At 45.7% G+C, this 12,640-nt stretch overlaps 1 protein-coding gene across 1 annotated transcript in view; it reads left to right on the top strand.

Annotated features, from left to right (window-relative positions):
- Window positions 1–487, top strand: part of LOC105827327 (mammaglobin-B-like) — a 3,499-nt gene extending 3,012 nt beyond the window's left edge. The window contains exon 3 of the mRNA XM_012665411.1: window positions 286–487. Within this exon, the coding sequence (XP_012520865.1) occupies window positions 286–324 (39 nt within the window). The 3' untranslated portion in view covers window positions 325–487. The remainder of the gene's footprint in view (window positions 1–285) is intronic.
- The last annotated feature ends 12,153 nt before the right edge of the window (window positions 488–12,640 follow it).

The raw sequence follows: 12,640 nt of genomic DNA on the forward strand, positions 1-12,640 counted from the left end.
AATATATGCAGTATATTTATTAGATAAATTATTTCAAAGAACAGAGATCTTGGAGGAAAAAAGTATTAAAGCAGTCCCCAATAGGGAAAATATCCAGAAATATCAGCACTTCTTAGGTATTAATAAGATACTTCTGATTTTGTGTCCAGTGCTAATTTCCTTGGGAGTTAGATGTTTGCAGATAAATGCAGGAAAACAGCAAGAAGAAAGGTTTCTGGATTTCAATATTTGACTTTGCAAGAGAGAATTGAAAATCTAAGTGACATGTCTGTTTTTGTTTTCCAGCAAATAATATATGACAGCAGGTGGTGTAGACCCTTTTAACTTTCCACAAGACCTTTGGCTCAGACACTGCAGACAGACTATGGTCAGAACCTGACTTCTGATTGCTGGAAACCACAATTTTCTTTCTTCTTTTGTTCTTTTAAGTGGAAACTGCAAGACAATTGTTGAAACCTTACATACATTTTCATTTCAATAAACTAACCGGAAAGCACTAAAGTTCCTTTCTTTTCTCCCATAAAAATAGAGGCTTTCCAGGCCTCCCATGTCAGAGTGCTTGTTGGGGGCAGACCCAGACAGGCACGGAAGGATTCAGGGAGGGACTTTCTTCCTCAGTTGACCCCCCAAATCTTGGGCCTCCCTCTGGAAGGTGCTTTCCCTCCCCTCATCCCACCAGCTGCCCACGAGACCCTCTCTGAGGTCCTCAGGCTCTCGGGTCCATCGTCTCTTTCCCCACATTAAGCTGTGCAGGCAATGAGGTCGAGGTTGTGTGTGTGTGTGTGTGTGTGTGTGTGTGTGTGTGTGTGTGTGTGTGTGTGTTCGCGCGCGCGTGTGTAGGAATCAGACATCATGAGTGATTCTTAAACTGCACCTGAGGCCTCCTTCATGCCCCAGTCCCCAGCACTCCCATCACCAGGTAGGTTATTGCTGCGTCTTCTGCTCTCCCCTCAGCCTGTCCCTCTCCTCTCCTGGGCTGTCCTCTCAGCCAGGAGGACCCTGTCTGTCTCCCAGGACAATTCAGCTCCCACTGGACGACTCTTCCATCAGGAACAGCAGGTGTGGGGATCCAGGCCCACAACATTGTTAGAGATCAAGGAAAACTTATAATAAAAAAAAAAATCATATCTTAAATTAAATGTAATAAGGATGAATGCATACCAATGAATGCAGCCTGCTGCATGTTCACTGTGATACCGACGTGATTGTAAAATATAATGTTGAGCATGTTTTGTGGAGAAGTGGCCCACAAAGGATTCCCGAGAGTCACCATGAAGCCTCACCACTGTCCTTCTGAGTACCTCAGCATCCGTGACACTCTTAGGCTCAGGCCAAAGGCCCTTTGGTGGATCCCGCTTATCACAAACACACACACGTGATTATCCAAGAGCTCCTCAGCCTTGCTGGGCCCCAGCAGGGAGGGGTCCATGCCGGCTCTACCCTGCAGCGATAGAGACCGTTGTCCACCATGTCTCACTGAGACTGAAGGGAGAGGAAATGGAAGAGGAGATTCAGAGTCAGGAATCAGAGAATGGACTCACAGATATGTGGAAAATGCGGCTCTGCGCAGAGATGGGCCCCGGCTCATTTGACAAGTGACCGTGCATTTTTCCAGTAAGGAGTGGGGCATTTTGATGGGGGAATAAAGAGCCCCAGCTGGGAAATCTTGAGAAGAAATAGGGCTGTAGCGGCTGAAATTCCCGTTCACTAAGACAGACTGATCCCTGCTTTCGAAGAGGAAAGGCCTCAGCTCCTGACCTGATGAAATTAGGAGCCAGAAGCCGAATAGAGCCTTGCGTCAAGTTTGACCATGGGGGGCAGAGGGAATATTTGTGGTCCTCGGTGATTTTTAAAGTGTAAAGTGTTCCTCCTAGCACTCTGGGAGGCCAAGGCAGGAGGATCACTTGAGCCCAGGAGTGTGAGGTTGCAGTGAGCTAGGATGATACCATTACACTCTGGCCTGGGTGACAGAACGAGCGAGACTCTATCTCAAAAGAAAAAAAAAAGAATAATTGTGGAATGTGCTGGGAACACAACAAACTGGATAGGGCAGGACTGGCTGAAATAGCCCTGGCTCTGTTTCAGTTCCTCCTAGAACAGGAAGACCTGCAATACCTTAGCCTAACATGTCACGTCAACTTGGGTTTTAAAACCCAGGGTGGGCTGCTTTCCAGGGTCCCTCCGCTGTGGAGCAAGCAAGGCACACACAGACAAGACTACTTCAGGCTGGGCGGCTTTCCTGATCCTCAAGGGGACTGGCTCATCATGAATCCTAGGCTTCTGCTGTCCCTTGCTGCCTGTCTGTGAGCAGTAAAGTTGCTTCACTCAACTCGTGTGAGTGTTTTGTCTCGCTGGATTCAGGCAAGAAGTCGAAACTGCAGCCCAAGACGCAGGGTGCTGGAGTGGTGACCCATGCAGTCAACCCACTTCACAGTGACCGTTGGCCTGGAGCAGACCCCGTGCCTTGCCTTCGGGACACCCCAGCCCCATGCAGGCCATGCTGTCCTTCAGGGCCCCGGGCTCTTCTAATGAGCGGCTCCAGCATCGGTTAGGGCCTAAAGTTATAATGGATCTCTGCATCTGCTGGCAGATGAGGGGACAGGGAGGCGGTTTTATGGACAAGATTGGAGGTGATTATCACGTCCTTCAAATTCCATCGAGACTGGCCTTTACTCAGTCATATGACCACACTCCCTGGGAATCGTGGACACCTGGGTGTCCAGGAGAAAAAGAAAACTGGCTTGGTAAATAGCTCCCTAGTCTCTATTTTTAGTATCCTTAGCTAGACCAAAAACTATTTTGGAAATTGTCGATCCTTGTAAGCACACACTGTATTTCATTTCTGGTCCTGTCATCCTGGCAAGAACTAGAAAAGAAAGCACGTTTACTACGACCAGGTTCCCAGGCTACTGCGTCATGCTCACTTCATCTGTGAGACGTGGCTTCATTCAGAAGTCACGCACTCTAATCCCGTGAGATGCACTGTTTACCGTGATCCACACACGTGTTGGAAGGAAAGCCGGCGCCGTGCATTTCTGCCCAGACGCATGGCCATCCTCTCTCCAGCTCCAGGCTGGCCCTGCCTCTCACTACAGGGTGTTCCTAGGGACCGTGCTGGGAAGAAGTAGGAGGAACATTCCATAGGCTCTTTCCCCATCCTCCTCTTTCCATAAACTCTGGAGACTGTATCAATGATCCTGACCTCCAAACTGGTCTCTCGGATTCCTGTTTCTGTCTGCACGATTTGTTCCCAGTGTATTCTCCACCAGGCCTTTAGCCTCCGACATCTGTGTCCCCTCCTCCCCTCGCGATTCCTGAGTGCGGACGCTGCGTGGTGACAAATGAGGACCCCGTGTTGACTAAGATCACCATTGTCCCTGCCTGCACAGAGCTCACAGCCTAGTGCTGGAGTCAGACCCTGTACCAGAGGTTTTTAAAAGTATTTAATTACTTACCGATCATTTGGAATCTGCTACTTAATTACCAAATAATTGGAAATTTTCCTGTTATTATTTTGTTCTTGATTTTCAGTTTGTCTCCGTGATGGTCACAGAACATAGTGTGTATGATCTCGATTATTTTAACCTTGTAAAGGTTGGTCGTATGACCCCAGCCGGTTGGAGTCCTGGGCCCACACAGTCTCATTCAGGGGTCTGGAGACGGCCACAGCCAGCACCTAAAGCTGCAGGCCGGGCCCTGGCTGGTCCCCGTGCCGGGTTCCTGCTCCCCAAGGAATTCCTCGAACGGTCAGTGCTGGGCCTGAGCCATTCACGACCAGTGTCCCTCCCACGTGTCACCGCCCTGGTCCTCAGTCTCCACACCTCTTCATCTGGTCCTGTCTTGGGGCCTCGGCACCCACTCCTTCCCCCTGGACCCACTGGAGACCTCCCCCATAGAATATAAGCTCCCATCAAACCACGTCCAGAAGGAACTTCCTTCATCAGCCAAGACACTAAGGGCTGCTCTGAGTGTTCAGTTTTCCCACGCCTGGGCCTCGGCCAAGGCGGGCTTCCCTCCTGGTTGTCAAAAGTCACCTGGGATGGTCCCTCTAAGCAACTCAGAGCCTCATCTACTTTCCCACCGTAGCCACCTTAAGTCCTGGGCCCCCACTGAGCCAGGACAGTGGAGGGGACAGTCATGAGTGTCCTAGTGGCCTTTAGGACATCCTGGGTGTGGCACCTTGTGCCTCAAAGACCCCAGTTACTTACTTGTCATCCTCACACTTGCTTTGGATCCTTTCTGGAAAACATTCATTTCATCACCCCAATGTCAGAAGCTTTTAGGTGTGTCGCCTCTGCTGTGGTAGGGTCCCCTTTCAACTGCGTGGATGTGACATGTCAGCCTCAGGCTCGTCCACCTGAGCAAACCTGGTGTGGGCGCCTGGGATGTTCCCCACTGGCGAGGTCATTCTGGAGCTGCCAGTGCCCTGGGAGCCTGTGTCCTCTAGAGGACATGTGGCCGTCTCACCGCGTGGGCCGGGGCCTTCTCTGAACGCATCCACGTCTTCCTCATGTGCACCTGCCCATCTTCCAGTTCCAAGCTCTGAATCTCTTCTCTCTTTTCCTCTCCTTTCAGTGTCTAAGCAAAAGAAGGTAGGCTGTGGTTTGGGGAAGGGGTTGGGGACAGGGCCTCAGTGTGACTTTTCTAGGTCATATCGCCTTCGTAAACCACTTCTCCATAAAAACATATTAAACATTATATTTCACAACTGCATTGGCAATACGGTTTGTATAATCCAGGCTGGTTTGTTAATGTATATTCATTACCATTATATGCACTTTGGGAGATATAGTTATTCTAAATTATAACATCTTTTTGGATTCCTAATATTATTGTGGGCCTGGATCCCTGAACCTGCCGTGCCTGTTGGAACAGTCAGCACTGGTGGAAGCTGAATTGTCCTGAGAGACAGACAGGGTCCTCCTGAGTGAGAAGGTGGCCAGAAGAGGAGAGGGACAGGCGGAGGCGAGAGCAGAAGAGGCAGCAATAACCTATCCCTGGTGACAGGAGTGCTGGGGACTGGGACACAAAGGAAGCCTCAGGTTCAACCTGTAACTCTCTCACTGTGCCTCCTAGACACACACACCCTCGACCTCATTACCTGTGCAGCTCAGTGTGAGGAAGGAGAGGGTGGACCCCACTCCCACTTGTGGGGACAGGATGAGGGAATGTCACACAACTTCAGGGGCTGCTACAAAACTCAGTAATTAGGGTAATATTTTAATGCAATATTTTTGAAAACCAAAATTAATGCCCAAATCCATGATGATTAAAAATCAAAATTTTAAATCAAGATGACATCCACCCTGCTTTGCGCAGCTCACCTTTGCACGCTGGACGTGGTCCAGCCCTGCACCCCCAGGTGAGGTTAGAGTGAGCCCAGAGGAGCCTGGCTGTGGCCAGCAGGGCCCAGCGTGGACAGGAGGACTGGTGTGGGAACAGGGACTCTGAGCACAAGCCCACATCAGAACCCGAGAGCCTGAGGACCTCAGAAAGGGTCTTGTGGGCAGCTGGTGGGATGAGGGGAGGGAAAGCATCTTCAAGAGGTTGGCCCAAGGCTTGGGCTACAGATCACAAGGAAGAAGGCGCTTTGCAGAGTCTTCATCCGGCACCCTTGAGCTCTTTTACGAATAAGTATGTGTGTGCGTGCATGTGCGTGCATGTGCGTGCATGCGTGTGCGTGCGTGCACACACATGTATGATGTGTGACGCTCTCTAAAGCCTCCATTTTTATGGGATTACAAAAAGGAACTTTAGTGTTTTGCAGTTAACTTATTGAAATGAAAATATATTTCAGGTTTCAACAATTGTCTTGCATTTTATGGGCCCAGCACGCTTCCTCTGTGCCACTCTGCTATCTTGTCTTGCATTTTATAATGAAAAGATAAAATAAGAAAGAAAAGATAAAATAAGAAAGAAAAGCTGTGGTTGATAGCAATCAGAAAATGGTTTCTGACCATACTCTGTATTCCTCTGAGCCAAAGTTCTTGTAGAAAGTTACAACGGAATACACGAAATGCTGTCGTATACTGATTGCTGGAAAGCAAAAACAGAGACATGGCTTAGATTTTCAACATTCTCTTACAAAATACAATCTCGAAAATCAGAAACTTCTTGTTATTTTCCTGGGTTTGTCCACAAACATCTGGCATCCAAGAAAGTTAGTGCTGGAAGTAAAATCAAACTAATCTCCTCATTTACACTATTGTTCAGAAGATATTTATGGATGTCAAAGAGGTACTGGTGTTTCTGGATCATTTCCCCACCATGGAATCTTTTAATATATTTTCTTAATGTTTTCTATCCTTTGAAATAATTTATCCAGCAAGTATGTGCATATATTACGTGTTTTCACACAGAATTATTAAAATTTCAGCTCAAATGCAAAGAAATGTGATGTTTTTGAGTTCTCGCATGGCCTTACACTGTAGAAATATTGAAAGCAGTCTGACGCCCTCCACTACTACCTTTGTGCCCTACAAAATATCAGACCAGTAGACTATGAGTAGTCTAACCAGGCTTTTAAGGAAAAAAACAATCCCATCAACCTTAATAGCAGCTGATATTTAACTTTTAATACATTTTTAATTGTAAAATATACATAAAACTCACCATTTCAAGTGTACATCTCAGTAGTGTTAAGTATATTCACACTGTTATGCAACCAAACTCCAGAACTTTTTATCCTGTGAAACTGACTATGTACTGCACCCATTAAAAAACAATTTCCCGGTTTCCTCTGCACCCAGCACCTGGCAGCCACCGTTTCACTTTCCGTTTCTCTGAGTCCGAGAAACACGTCACATCCGTGGAGTCGTGCAGTATTTGTCTTTCTGTGACTCTGATTTCACTTAGCGTAATGTTCCCAAGGTTCATCCACGATGTAGCATCTGTCAGAATTTCCTTAGGTGATGTTCACTTTTATCCTTATGCTTTTTGGTATATTTGTAAATTTTTCTACGATGGAATTATTTAAATGGGATTTTAGCATTATGTGAATATATATGGAATATATATATTCATGGTGGAGTCGCCGTTGTTGGTTGTCCGGGCTAACAGCTGGGCCAGGCGCAATACCGCACGCCTCCTCTGGGGGCAGGCTTTTCTCACCCTTAGACGTCCGGTTTTCAGAGAGGCACGTTAAGTTTTGGGTAGGAACTCCATTCTGGTGATGGGCACACCTAAAGCCCTGCCTTAAGCATTATACAATATATCCATGTCACAAAAACACTCGTAGCCCCTTAATTAATATTTTGAACAAAAATAGTTTTGTGTGGAAATTTGACGACATCCACCCTCCACTGAAAGTTATTTTGACAAGAATTATCTCACTTAGTTAATAACGTTACAAATTCACTCTGCTGTAAATCTATTAATCACTTCTGTTTAGTTCTTTGTTAGCCTTTCAGGGTTTTCCTCCCACTGCTCCTCAGGACGCCGTGAATGAGGAGAGTCACCGGTGGCTCCGGGCAGGCCGTGCTGCACAGCGGAGGGTGACGGGGTTTGGGCTCCTGCAGATGCAGGTTTGGACCCTGGAGGCAGCAGGTAGTCATGACGTGTCCCTGGGCAGGTTACAGTGCTGGCCTCTGAGCTTTCTTTTCCTCATTTGTTAAAAAATAAACAATCAAAAAGGTGATGCGGTGCCGGGTTTTATAAGGATGACAGTTGCTATATATGAAGATTCTGTCCCCTGGCCTAACATAAGGTAATCTTGAGTGAATGAGACCTTCCATCCAGCCTTGCACGCAGCCGCCGATCAACAAACTGCTGGGCTGCTCCTGTGGCCTGAGCGCTGAGCTCTGTGGTGCAGACTGAGCTCTGGGAATGAGCTAGACCAGATCCTTGCTCCCGTGGAGCTTATTTGCTGATAAGGGCGGCAACAGACATCCTTACACATAGGAGAGATGTCGGGACGTAGTAATTGCTGGAAAGAACAGAAAATATCCACACAAGCAGAATGATGTTACAGACCAACTGCCCAGGGGCAATGTCCTGCAAGCATGTGAGGCAGCCTGGAGGAGGAGGAGAAGGTGCTGTTTTAGCTGAGACTGGGTGAGCGGACAGCCACGTCCAGGGACAGATCCAGGAAGAGTGGTCCAGGTAGAGGGAAGAGGGCGCACGGAGGCCTGAGGGCAGACGGCACGTGGCAAGTTAGAGAAGGCAAGGAGAGTGGCTGCGTGGGATCAGGGGAAGGACAGGTCAGCCTCATATGGTAGCAATCCCACCCTAGTTTAATTAGGGACAAAGTGAAGGTAACAGGAGCAAGAAAAGCAAAGTTGGCTCATGTTTTTAAAAAAAGAAGATACGGATGAGAGAGCCAGAGGGATGAGTCTGTCCTAATTGCCCGTGAATGCACATTTGCTGTCTGGATTCCTCATGACATCCTCCTTTCTGTCTTCCAGCTGCAGTCTAAGCTGTTCTCAGTTGAGAACAAAATTGATTTAGGAAGAGGCTAGGAAAGAAGGGTGTGTACTTTCACGCACTTGGCCTTGCACGGTGCCCTTCATTCTTAAGTGAAATGAAGAACTTTGATGATAAAATGGGAGACTCTCCTTGGCCAGGCTTAATGGGGCTCTGCCTGGTGCCCCGTCCTTATGGACCTGCCCTGTCTCCTGCAGGGACAAAGGCTCACCAGTGGTATCGTCCTCATCGATCGCCGCATGGTGCCCGTACTAAAGAGGTTGTGTTTACTTTCATCTCCATGTTTTATCAGATCTGACGGGGATTATTCCCTGGCGAGTCACACAATACCTCTGCTCTGGAAAGCCTCATTTGAAAGCCAGTATTTGCAGGCAAAAATAGGAGAACCGAGAGTCGTGAATACCGTGTTCCCAGTATAAATGTGCTCCACTGCATTTGGGGCAGGACACCCCACGTGTTCTCTTTTTCTCTCATTCTGTAAATCTGGTTCTGCGCCTCAACTACCAGGGCTGCCGGGAAATCAACCCCGGGCTTGTCTCTGGAAGTGAACTTCTTCCTCTTTAAGAACATGCCAAGTCTAAAAGCGGGGTGGGAAGCTGCTTCCCCAGGACAGAAACTTTAGGAGAAGCCTCTGGTCTGGGAGACATCTTGGTTGGCAGTGAGATGTCTGTTGTGTAAGCCACCGAGGCCTCTCCTAGACCAGGGGCCTCCCTGGCCTTGGCCCGAGCTGGGACTGGGATTCCATGGCTGTGTTGCTCAATGTTCGATCCACACCTATTTCTATTTAGGGTCGGCCACCTCTGTGGTTACAGCATGGGGAGGGACACAGATCTCAGCACAGTTCCTGTGCTAGTTTTTGTTGGTTAAAAGAACAAAAAGACCCATTCACGTGCCCAAGGTTTTTTCATCTTGTGGAGGAGACAGACACATAAATCTACCACTTTGATACAATGAGCAATGGCTTGAATAGAGGAGTGCGTGAGCAATTATACGAGCATGGAAAATGAAAAATTTGGTGGACGTTCACAGGAGACTTCTTGAAGTGCATGATATGGACAAAAATAAAGAACATCTAGGCTGGAGTAACATTTAACTTTCAACAGTTTTCACAGGGTCAAAATGGAGAAAGAGCTGATCTCATTGCATGCTGGTGAATCAGCCAGATTGAATGCCGAGGAAGGAAGAGGGGACCGCAGCCAGGTGAAAGCAAGATTGAGGAAACAGTCCCCAGTTTTGCAGAGGGGATAGGATGCAGCCCCTCGGGGGGACATGGGTGACAAAAACTATGCAAGGTCTAAGCGCCCTGTGCACCCTAAGTTCAAGAAAGGACTGTATGCCCAACAGAAAATTCTGGATTTAATCAGATACCCTGACAAGAACTATCTTGTGTGTTAAAATAATACAGCAATGGTTTTGGCAATATGGTTGATCAGGTGGCACGCTCCAGCACATTGTACAGAGGAAACCATGAATGGTTTGACATTTAGTCAATAAAAATTCATCAGAAATTTGGAAGTTCTGGAATTGGTAGCTTGCTCACCAGCTGTAAAGGGGATTGTTGTTAGAGATCAATACTTATAATTATCAGCTGCCAGTGGTTTACCACAGAAGAAAGAAGAACATACTTTCCCCACCTCCATTGAGGGGAAAAAAAACTCTTAAGGTGTTTTAAAAAGTGCTGCTATCTCCTTTTAACCATCTTCAACAGATCCCTCATCTTCCCATGTACATGGCTTGGACAAAGGACAGGCCAGGGCCAGTTGTAAAGACATCTAAAGATAGCCTAAATTGTAAAGACATCTAAAAAATTCTAAAGATGGTTTTCTACACCTGGTTTAAGGACTGTGGATGGTTCTGGAGACTCCAATGGCTCATGAAATAGAAGGTTCTCACCCACGACTGAGACCAAGTTTCCTCACAGGGTTGGAGAGTGAAGAAAAAAGACAGAGGAAAACATGAAGAAAATTTAAAAGAAAGTGACAATTCTTGTCCCCAATTTTAAAACAACTTCATACTCATAAAACCAAAAAGATGATATAAAAAAGTTTTTAAGGGGGAAGTGATGCCAACAAGATGGTAGCATAGGTAGCCTCAGACCTCATTCTCCCACAGGAACATTGACTTAACAACAATATGGGGTCCAAAAAGCTTTTATGAGAACTCGAGAAATTAGTTGTGAAGTCATAATACCCCAGGCAAGTGCAAAGCCAAGAACAGCCACACTGAAAGCAGTAAAGAAAATTCATTTTCTTTAACATGTCAGCTCCTTCCTCAAGCTGGCAGAGTTCACAAACAGGAGAAAAAGGTCAACTCCCACAGTTGACTGGGAACTTTGCCATAATTTGGATGCAGAGTGCCTGACACCGAGTTGCTCAGCAACTTGTAGCAACACCAGAGGACCTACAGTACCGAAGGGAGACTCCAGAGGGGGTTAGAGACTGCAAGCTCCTGAAAAAGAAACCAGTGAACCTTTCTAATTGGGAAATTATATACACATGCCCAGAGAAAATGCATCCCCACAAAAGTTTGAGAGGCTCCCAGAATCTCTAACCAGGTCGACCGGTGAAAGTCTTCCCCCGTATGAAGCCAATCTAAAAAGACAGGGAGAGTTGGCTGTCTTTTCAAATACAAATATTACCAAAAAACAAAACAAAACAAACAAACAACAACAACAAAAAAATCAAGGCACATGAAGAAAAAAGAAACATAGCCCAAGCAAAGGGCTAAAATAAATTTCCAGAAACTGATCCTAAAGAAATGGAGATCTATGAATTACCTGGCACGCAATTTAAAATTATCATCTTAAGGAAGCTCAATGTACTACAAGAGAAAACAGACGACTAAACAAAATCACGAAAACTATACATGAACACAATCCTAATATCAACAGAGAGATTAGAAACTATATATAAAACAGAAATAAACAGAAATTATGGAGATGAAGAACACAATAACCGAATTGGAGAATACACTAGAGATGTCAAGAGCAGACTTGATTAAACGGAAGAAAGAATCAGCAAACTCAAATACAGATCATTTGAAATTACTGAGGAAGAAGGACAAAAAGAAAAGCTAATAAAGAAAAATGAAGAAAGCCTAAGGGACTTAAGGAATACTATTAAGCAAACTGATATATGCATTATGGGGGTCCTAGAAGGAGAACAAAGGAAATCTGGGGAAAAAGCTTATGTGAAGAAAAATGGCTGAAAACTTGCCAAATCTTAGGAAGAAAATGAAAACCAAATTGAAGAAGGACTATAGACTCCAACTAGGATGAACCTGAAGAGGCTCATACCAAGATATTTGAGACTCACACCAAGAAACACTATAATCAAATTGTCAAAAGTCAATCTTCCTACTCATTATTGGTCTGTTCAATTTTTCTATTTCTTCCTGATTCAATTTCAGTAGGTTGTATGTTTCCAGAAATTTATCCATTTCCTCTAGGTTTTCCAGTTTCTCAGCATATAGTTGTCCTTTTTCATTTCTGATTTTGTTTATTTGGGTCTTTTCTTGGTTAGTCTAGTTAGCAGTTTGTCAATTTTGTTTATCTTTTCAAAGAACCAACTTTTCATTTCATTGATCCCTTTGTATTTTTTTTTTAGTCTCTATTTCATTTAGGTCTGTTCTGATCTTTATTGAGGTTTGTTTTCTGGTCTATCATATGATCTATCTTGGAAAATGTTTTTTGTTTTTTTGAGACAGAGTCTCACTCTCTTGCCCAGGCTAGAGTGCCGTGGCATCAGCCTAGCTCACAGACCCTCAAACTCCTGGGCTCAAGCCATCCTCCTGCCTAGCTGGGCTTATAGGCGTGTGCCACCACACCTGGTTAATTTTTTCTATTTTTAGTTCTCTGACTAATTTCTTTTTATTTTTAGTAGAGATGGGGTCTTGCTCTTGCTCAGGCTGGTCTCAAACTCCTGAGCTCAAGCGATCCTCCCACCTTGGCCTCCCAGAGTGCTAGGATTACAGGCGTGAGCCACTGTTCCCAGCCCAGAAAATGTTTTTCATGTACTTGAGAAGAATGTATATTCTTCTTTTGTTGGGTGAATATTCTACAGATGTCTGTTAGGTCTAATTGTATATAAACCAACTGTCAACTATCTATTTCCTTGATCTTCTGTCTAGTTGTCCTATCCATTATTGTGAGTGGGGTAGTGAAGTTTCTACTGTTGTTGAATTGTCTATTTCTCCCTTAAGTTCTGTCAGCTTTGCTTTA

The sequence above is a fragment of the Propithecus coquereli genome, unplaced genomic scaffold (genome assembly GCF_000956105.1).
Source record: "Propithecus coquereli isolate 6110/MARCELLA unplaced genomic scaffold, Pcoq_1.0 Scaffold120, whole genome shotgun sequence".
NCBI lineage: Eukaryota > Metazoa > Chordata > Mammalia > Primates > Indriidae > Propithecus > Propithecus coquereli.